The sequence below is a fragment of the Anguilla anguilla genome, chromosome 10 (genome assembly GCF_013347855.1).
Source record: "Anguilla anguilla isolate fAngAng1 chromosome 10, fAngAng1.pri, whole genome shotgun sequence".
In the NCBI taxonomy this organism is placed as follows: domain Eukaryota; kingdom Metazoa; phylum Chordata; class Actinopteri; order Anguilliformes; family Anguillidae; genus Anguilla; species Anguilla anguilla.
Genome location: NC_049210.1, coordinates 39306134 through 39315731, shown reverse-complemented (window position 1 = coordinate 39315731; position 9598 = coordinate 39306134). Strand labels below are relative to the sequence as shown.

At 40.9% G+C, this 9598-nt stretch overlaps 1 protein-coding gene across 2 annotated transcripts; it reads right to left on the bottom strand.

Moving 5' to 3' along the window:
- Positions 1 to 315: 315 nt before the first annotated feature.
- Positions 316 to 9290, bottom strand: mtx3 (metaxin 3). Of its 2 annotated transcripts, XM_035380004.1 has the most exons (9): positions 9135 to 9290; positions 8243 to 8312; positions 7926 to 8002; positions 7598 to 7690; positions 6675 to 6857; positions 5516 to 5592; positions 5037 to 5194; positions 4568 to 4656; positions 316 to 3998 (listed from the first exon to the last, which is right to left on the bottom strand). In XM_035380004.1, the coding sequence occupies exons 1-9, from the start codon at positions 9213 to 9215 to the stop codon at positions 3912 to 3914; spliced, it is 915 nt and encodes a 304-aa protein (XP_035235895.1). In that variant the 5' UTR covers positions 9216 to 9290; the 3' UTR covers positions 316 to 3911. The 2 variants fall into 2 exon arrangements, with proteins under 2 accessions (XP_035235895.1, XP_035235896.1); XM_035380005.1 differs by lacking the exon at positions 4568 to 4656.
- Between the last annotated feature and the right edge of the window lie 308 nt (positions 9291 to 9598).

The window sequence follows — 9598 nt, the reverse complement described above, 5'->3', positions numbered from 1 at the left end:
GTACGGCCTGTGTGTGGCTTTTACAAGCTTTATTAACATCATTTGGAATATTCACATGCAAACTCAGGTCATGGAATTTATCTCTGCATGTGTGTCAATGATCCCTTCTGTAAATGAGGCAAATTTATATTTTACATTTTCTTGCATCTCACATTTTCTACATTTCTACAGAGTATTTACATTTATTGAGATACTGAGAAATGTATTCATGACAATAGAGCACCTGTTCTATGGAAACTTGCATTTACCAACAATTGTTATTTAAAGAATGAAAACTGAAGCACACACACACACGCACACACACACACAGGGTTTAATCGTCTCACTGCTTAAGTGGAATGCATTAATGAGGTGTTTTTGTGTACATTTCTGTCTGTGGATGAAGTCACCATTCTTCCAAAAAATAAAGTACTGGTGGTGCTTCCAGTGTAGGGTGGGGATTCAAAGACACAGTTTTGAATTCCAACACCAACAGAACAACTCATTTTATCACATGAACAGAGCTATTTTTATAAGTTGAAAAACAAAATCTGACATTCGTAGCCCAAAAGGATTGTGCGCAGTTTGAAAACAAATTTCAAGCCAGATTATTCGGAATGGAACTTAATAGAAATGAGTGCCAGGAACTTTTAGGAATAATCAAAACATAACCAATAAGGTATACTGTCACTCCAATAATGTTACATTTCAAGAACTAGGTTTTTTTACACAAAACAAGTTCGTACTTCGCAAGGAAAGAAATCCTCAGAATCAAAATCCATGTATTCCATGTCAGAGTCAGTCCTGCTGGTAATTCTGGACACAAAACGTATTCAATCCAAACAGTGTAACATCCAGTTCTCTCAGCGCAGATCTTAATGTGTGAATTGGCTTTGTTCCTCCAGTAGTGCTTGAGAGCTATGCGATCCAAATGCATTATGGGAGAAATTAAGAGCATCACTGTCAGTTTACATTCAAGGGATGCAGAGCAGTCGGTAGCAGGTGTGGCTGGCATGGAACGAAATGGATGACACCTAATTAATCTGTCATAACCATTAATAAACACCCCGAATGAACTCCAGTCTTAAAAAGACACTTTCATCTACTGCTCACTGCGCCACTTATGCACAGTAAAATGTCCGGTGTTAATTCAACTCTAACAGTGTTCATTTAACTCTTAAGATACAGATCACATTTGGTCCCACATTCCAGAGTGAGACCAAATGTTATCTATTAAAAGTTGTACTAAACTGTTAGTGTTGCATTAAAACTGGACATGTTACTGTGTGGAAATGATGACTATTTTGTAGAGGCCTAAGTAACATTTGGTTGAAGTACATTGATAATGATAATACACCTGTTTAGGGGAGGTGATCGTGAGATTTGTTTTCAGTAACTCTATATCATAATGCTGATTTCTCAGCTGTATAATGTAATCAAGGTCTTATGATTTAATTTGGCAAACAAAATCAGGTATAGGAAAGCAGTGATCAGTGAGTTCTAGAAGTCATGTCAGAATGCACAACAGTAACATTTTGCCAAGCAAATATAAGAAGGAAGCTAAGAATCCCTATTTTCTCCACACAAATATCTACTAACAAGCTGATAGCACAGCCTGGTTTCCCTCAACCGTGATTCAATCCTGTACTGTAATATACAAACACACAGTGAATAATCAAAAGGTATGTAACTATAGCCGAACTGAATAGCTATTTCACCCCACACCAAGTTATACAATTCTGGAAAGTCAGTGGAAAGTCTGGAAAGTCTGTCTCAAAGGAATACATAATTTGGTAACATAATTTTAAAAGTATGGCTTCCAAATTAATATATCGCAACATTCATGATTCTTTTATGCTGCAATGTACATTTTCCCTAGGCAAGCCGTTTTGGTTCTAACAAACAAGCAGCTTCCTGTATTACTACAGATTCTGGACAGGATGAAGGAAATCTCACCTCCTGTACCAGGAAGAGTGGCAACCAATAAGATTACGATATGCCTTCATTCATTAAATCCATTCTCAATTACTGCAAAAACATCATCACTGACACAAAAAGCATAAATGAATAGGGTACAGATTCTGTCCTATCAAACAAATTTATGACTATTCAAAGGCCGTGCAAAGAATAGAGGCATATATATTATCAAGCCCACTTTTGTGCTGGCCTATGCAAAATATAATGTATATTATATAAAGTCAAACGAACACTTCCTGCAAAGCAATCCCAAGAAAGTGAAAACATAAAAAGCACTAACACAGAAGATTCTACAAATAACTATATATAAGCAGGCTCTATATATAAAAGTGTGTGTTTGTCTATCCCGATAAAACAAAACTTACATTTTTCATTGTAGAACCTCTCTCCATCATTCAAGACTTTCAAAATATTCCCCATAGAACCTGTCAGTAAAAAATCCTGTATCTTTCACCCACAGCTCAACCACAAACCTTCTTCACAGACCACTGCTTCAGTAGACCAGCAGAACTGTACAGTTTACATGTTCATATACATATATGTGCTCTGTAGCTTGACTGACAATATTATCCTTTCGAGTTGTTAAACATAATTTTCCTGTCACCGCTATCAAACCTGGTGATGCGTGGCTGATGTGAATGCAATGCAGGACACTTCTGATGATTTTAGCCCAACTACTAAACAGTAACCCAGAACTAACAGTCGCTCCACAAGTGTATTGCTGCATATACCTGAAATAATAGCAGCTCTTTGATTTTTAAGTCTTGGTTCAAGAGAAAGGGTTATGGTTCCTGGTGTCTTCATACAGTGCTCAGTAACATGCACAGATCGGTTCTGCACAATCAGTATTACTGTCACATGCAACAAAAAAAAAATCTTTTAAAGTGCTTGCAGTCATACGTCATCCAATTATAAATATAACATTTCCAGTTAAAACATTTTCACCTCCAACCACCAATGAACCTGGGCGGCCATTTTGCGATTTCAACTGCTTTTTACGATACCCATTTACGAGCGTGTAGAAAAGCAAAGCATTTTTCCTGTAATTAAATCCAGATGGCACCGGTGTTCCTGATTATTTCTCAAGAATCACAGTCCCTAGTGCATGCTATTTCAGTTCTTAGTATAAGATCTTGTCTTGTATTATTGTTGAAATGAATGTCTGGTCAATGGTCATTCTGAAGTTCAGCTAGCAACTTGCCGCTCAACGTCAGTAACATTCCTCATTTTGACGCAATCCTTTCACATTCTGCTCCAAGCCACAGCATGCAACCGTCAGACCAAGCATCTTAAAGAACACCTTCTTCTATTCCAAAAGATAGAAGACAATAATAAAATACATCCCTGCTTAAAACACTCCCTTTTGCCGTGCTTGAAACATACTGAGAAGGTAATAATATTTCATTTTTTGAGTTTTTCACGAAACTTACATGATCTGGCAGCTGAACTTGGCTGTTCAGGATCAACACTCAACAAGAACATTACAATAAGGCCATGTTCTCATCATAATAGAAATCTCAAAATCCCAAGAGGAAAGTCTACGGAAAATAATAGGACAGACATTGGGGGTTTTATGTGAAATGGTCATAATATAAGCCCTTCTCCCTGTACATAGGTGTGTCCTTTCATGCGTCCCAGACTGCACTGCAAACCGCTCTCTAGCGAGCTGAACACACATCATTCGTTGGACAGACACCTACGTAAGTGTCATGGTCTTGTTCAGAACATATTTACCTGAGTCAGGTAAAGCACCTCACTCAAGGCTTGTGCAGCAGTGTCCCAACTGAGAGCTGAACCCGCAACCATGCAACCCTCATAGGGGAGGTAGAATGGGAGGGGAAGCAGGTATAATGGGCGGGGCAACAGGGAGAATGGGCGGGGCAGCAGATTATGACATAGTGCAGATGTTTACTTCCTGAAAGACCCTTGTGAGGAGGATTTGCTGGGGGGTGGGGTCACGCTGGTGTGGAGTTCCTCTCTCTGGAAGGGGGGCAGGGCTTGGGGTCCGCCCTGCGGGGGCTGCTGCGCAGATTGTCATCCATCTGTCACACACAGACAGACAAACAGACAGCACTCACTACCTGAGGCCCATAGTCTGACCTGCACATAGTCTGAGTTCACAATACCCACTGAAATCCATGCAGGTACAACAGAAACACCTACTACTGATCAGAACTCCTCAATCATGCCAGCACAGAAATGAAATACAGCCCACTCTTCCTATCAAACCTCCATTACTGGAACATCACGACTGACCACATTAATGTCACCACAGAATAAGGGATTTTTACTTTGCCCTGTAATATTTTCATGCAATGCTCACTTCAGAACACCTTAGTTTAAATATACTCCAAAAATTAAGTTATTTAATATTTAATACTAATTAATTTAATACTTATGATTATGCTGATATGTAATTGCAATGTTTTCTGAATATATTTAGGCTTTTTTGAACTGGTGACACAGGCTGAATACAGAGGCCAGGAGAATGAGATCCTGTAATGTGCTTGCAGCAGGAAACCCAACTTTGCGTAAATTAATTAAGCGGGAAAATGCCGATTCAGCATGCGGAGAGAGCAGGAAGAAATGCGAACACAAAGCGAGAAAGGACCTTTTCGATAAGGTTGGACTCTTTGTTAACAAGCTGTGTCAGTTTCTGGAGGTTTGCGTCTACCGAGTCCTGGCTGGCTGTGGGTGAACCTGAAAAGAGGCGGGAGAACGGAGAGAAGACAGGAATAGAAACCTTCCCAAAAAGAAGCAGAGGAAAAGATCACTCTTTCAACTGCGCAGCACAGATGGCGAAGGATGTTAATGTGGCTTGAATTAGTAAACTGAGATTTCAGGACATCGCAAATCATATCCTCTAGATTTTAGAAATGCAGTAAAGCAGCACTTCCAAGAGCGGATTTAACAGTCTCTCCACTTTGGTGACCTCCAGTTTATGCTTTCACCAGAGACGTTTATTTAGCATATTTTCACCGCAGTTTGTCTTCAAACTTGTAGAACTTGGCGGGAAAACCAAGCAAGCGAGCTCTTCCTGGGTTTAGTTATATTGTAGCCACCCGCGGTGATTGGCTTACCGGGGGCGCCATCACCAAAATAGTTGTTGAGGACGGCGTCACAGAACTGGCACAGGTTGGACAGCTGCTTCAGGTGCTGCTGGAGCTGACTGCTGGGGAGGCTGGCCTTATGGAGGGGGGCGATGTAGCCAAACACGAAGGCATCCAGGCTAGCCGGCCTGAGGGAGGAGATCTGGTCGTCATTTTTGATGACTGCTTTGCAAAGAAATGTGACCTTGTTTTTTATTCGGTAAGTTTATTCACAGCTACATTCTAAGCTTGTTAGAATAAAATGAGTTCTCAATTTTTAATAAAGAGAGTCCTTTATAAATGTTATCACCCTCTTAAGAATCTTTGTGTTATTCTCCAAGAATTGCTAATGTCACATACACCTGCATTTGTATCCACTAAATGGAGATAAGCTAATCTCACTGTATCTCACATTAATACATATACTCCGCATACCCACAACATCTTCCTTATGGAAGTGCAACACTCACGTGCTTCCGAAGAAATACTGAGATGATCCTAGTCTGTATGACAGCAGATTCAGGCACTCTTTAGCTTCGCTGTAAATCTAATGAAAGAGGGGAACTGGAATTATTCCTCTTCACTTATACGTAGGATTTAGGGTAACTTTATGTCACACCATGGAACTCACAGGATAGATTTCGTGTGCAATAAGCAATCCTTTAGATATTTGCTCATATTTCTGAAGGCCTACTGGCTTTGGAATGGCTGCTGTAGGGGCATTGAGGAGCTTGTGAGCCAACACAAGAAAATACCCTTCAAAGAACTCCAAAGCAGCTTTCACAGAACAGACATTATGCCATTTTGGCCAGTGAACCCCTGGTCATTTTCCATACTGTAATATTAAAGCTTTGGAACTTGATGAAAAAAACACAGCCGATTGAAGCTGGCTTTAGGATGACCTCACTGACCACGGGATGACGTCACAGCGGACAGATCCGCCCAGCATCAGAGACTCTGCACTGTGATTTACCCTGGAGCTCAGAGCAGTGGTGGATGGGAAACCTGTGTCTTCCATTTCAAACAGAAACTCTCTCTCCGTTCCTTAGAGGGGAACGCTTTACCAGGTGCACAGACTACAGCCAACAGCCAAAGAGCCAAAGGTACCGGAAACCAGTCAAATCGAGTCCCCGTCAAAATATTACATAAAACGGAATACTGAAACAAATATTCCCTTTCATGTAACCTTTTAGCTAAGAGAGTACAAGTACAAAATTGAAACTATAAAAAACTGTTTACAGTCTAGTAAAACATGCAATATACACTTTACTCGTGAAAAATTTAATTAACAAAACATGCAGTGAAAAGCAAGAAAAAATGTATACTCTGAAGATAACGGAAAGTATGAAATTATGAACAAACCGAACCTAAACGGACCTCTCTAGAAATTTTAGGTTCTATTTGGCCAAGTAACACAGAGCTCACTCATCTGAAATGTATCAAACCACACGACACCACAGTGGCACTGAACAGAAGGATGTTTTCTTCTGAAGCCTCAAACCACTCTCCAGTACAAAGCATTGCATTAAAGGCCTTTGACTAGGACAGTCACAGCAGAAATCACAGGAGGGAAACGTCTGGGCCTATGAGCGGTCGCCTGCGCATGGGTAGAGCCAATGAGAAGCTCACCTTGGCCTCCACGTCCGTGATGCTATGCAGCGGGGACTCCCCTTTGGTCAGGAGGATGCGGGACAGGGCCGCGCTGGCCAGCCGGCTCGGGAGGAAGAAATTGAGCGGGAACGGGGAGCGGGAGGCGAACCACGGCCGGGTCAGGTTGGCGTAGTTCTCCGCGTCCACCCAGAACGTGTGCAGCTATGGTACAGTCACAAACAACATCCTTCAGCGCAACGTGGGGACCGAGACTGACCTCTGCTGGTGACCGAAATCTTTGTCATGATGCTGATAAACTATCGCGCAGGCTACGCATATTGTCTTACAGATGACAATACACTCAAACATTTAAAAAAAAAATATTTCTGTAGATATTTCCATTTTAAGAGCCTAAAATGCTCTTGTTCAGCAAGAGACAAACATTGACAGTCTTCTCAGTCTTCTAGTATAATGGAGGACTTGACATCCTAGCCTTAGAAGAATCCATTTATTGTAATTTCCAACAGCTATTCTCATTTTGTTGCTGCTGTAACAGGATGTCAGATGTGACCACATTTTGTGAGTCTTATGTAATCTCATTTTAAACCTGCATCTATTACAAACAGTTCTACAGTAGTTGACTCTCCTGCCATTGGGTGTCACTGTTGAGCCCAACGTGAACAATTCTTTCTACACTGTAAATGTACTCAACCTTACAAGGCTAAAGTTTGCTCCTTCATTAAGTTCTGATTCCAAAATCCATCTTCACTGTAGATATTTTAAAATCCCTGGCCCCCCGTCAGTGATGCAATTTCCAGTCACAAAATGTTGATTAGTGCCCATTGCCTAGGCCTTCCACAGCAAGTTTTCCACAAATAATTTGCTGTGTGGTTACATCGACTAAAATCTTGAAAGGGATTGCCATGGTAATTGACCCTGGGTTTCAGGTAGCAGGTACGTACCAACGCCGGCTGTAGTTTCTCCTGAAGCAACGCAATATATGCCATTGTGTCTGCCCCCTGTTTGGCTGTGAGCTCGTAGTCAGCATTGTGTCTCTGTTAAGAGGGGGAAAAATACTATTTTTAATTAGGGGCCAGGTCAGGAGCCAGGGAATTTGACCAGGACACTGACATTAACATCCAACTCTTTCAAAATGTGTCATGGTATATTTAATTACCGCAATGAGTCAAGATCTTGGTTTAGTGTATTAACCCGACAGTCATCAAGTTAAAACTGAAAACATAAATATAAACATGCTCAGATACATGCATCCAAAACATAATGAATTACCCCTTTTCTTAAGAAGTTGAGAATTTGCACTGGTTCTGTCACCATGATTCCTTCACAGTGCAGGGATGGCACCGTCCCTGTGGTGTAGAAGGTAACAGTGTGTAGTGATGCTTTGGATGCCAACAGCCTGTTAAACAGGACACTAAATCCAATTGTCAGCATCTGTTAATGTTGTATCTCCTTTACACCAGAACATAAGAATTTACACTTAATGCAAAATGTGAGACCAGCGTTTACCCTGGAGATATTAAATCTGATGCCGTCGAATGTTAAAAGAACTGCAATTCCACACACAAACATTCATTTCAGTCAGCTACCTGTCAATGTCTTCCATGTCCAGTCAACTGGCTCAATTGTTAGCTTTGCCCCTGCAAATTTTGCGTAAGCCTGAAAAAAGAAGACTGTGTGAATAGTCAGCAAAGAAGAATACATAATCACTTCTAAAACAGAATAAACACTAGCTAGATTCCGTATTGAAAGTGCGGGATAGATAGCTTGCAAGCCACCTTATAAATATTTGCACCATACACTGCAGATTATGCAAAGGTAATTGAAAACTTGCCAAATGGCGACATTCAGACAGGCAAACTGGTCAATATGTGTTTGTTAAATCCATGATAGCAATGCTCAACATCGCCAGCTAGCTAATGTTGCTAACGTTACACTGGCGAGTGACTGCAAGTCGAGTGGAGGTGTCACCTTGTGATAACCACCCGATTGAACAGAAAAGTTAGTGACTGGGTATCAAGGTAGAAGTATTTTACACGTATAATACTTGTGCTTGGCGTAACACATATGGAAACAGCACTGATGATGAAGTAGTAAAAATCACAGTGACCTTGAATCAATAAAAGCTAGCCCGTTAGCTTGATAGGATAATGTTATCCAGAATACCCAATATTAGCAAGCCAGCCATTCATCATGCCTGCCATAATAACTCATAAAAGTACGAATTATATTCGTTGGCTACATTCAACGATCAACCTGCATGTTAGCTCCCAGGTACTATATGCATAACAAGTGAATTCATTTCACCATGGAAAGCACTAACTATACACATTTTTGCAGAGCATCCAACGTTAGCTAGCGTAGCTAGCTTAGCATCGACAGTTCGTACTGTAGCTAGCTAGCTAGCCAGCTAAGCCAGTGAAAGAAGGCTGTCAATTTTTCAACACCGAAGTAGGTTTATATTTCTTTAAAAACAGTTACCAGCACAACGAGGGAATCTGTGTGCACAGATGGTAAGCCCCAATCGCCTCCCCAACAACTGAGTTCCATGGGAGCCGCCATGTTTATGTCACTGAACAGGAAGTCAGGAATTTACAGTGTTTTCGACCCTGTGGTTCATGTTTCAGGAGGCATGCATACCATCATCTAGCAAGTTAATTTGCCTGTTCGACTTCACTGCATGTTGATGTAAACAGGTATGACAGGGTATTTAAATAAATATAAAAGATACTGTACCAGCCAGCATGGCTGACATGTTTGTGTTTATAAAGTTTCCAGATTGCATCCACTGTCCCGTGCTTATAATTGCAATACCCTGCTGCAGTGCTGGAGGTAATGGCTTTTTCTCCTAAATCAAAATTTTAATTCTAATGTAAGCCGAGAGTGTTATTCAGAAATACATTTTTACATAAACTCAAAACCCTCCCACATTCCATTCCATTTCG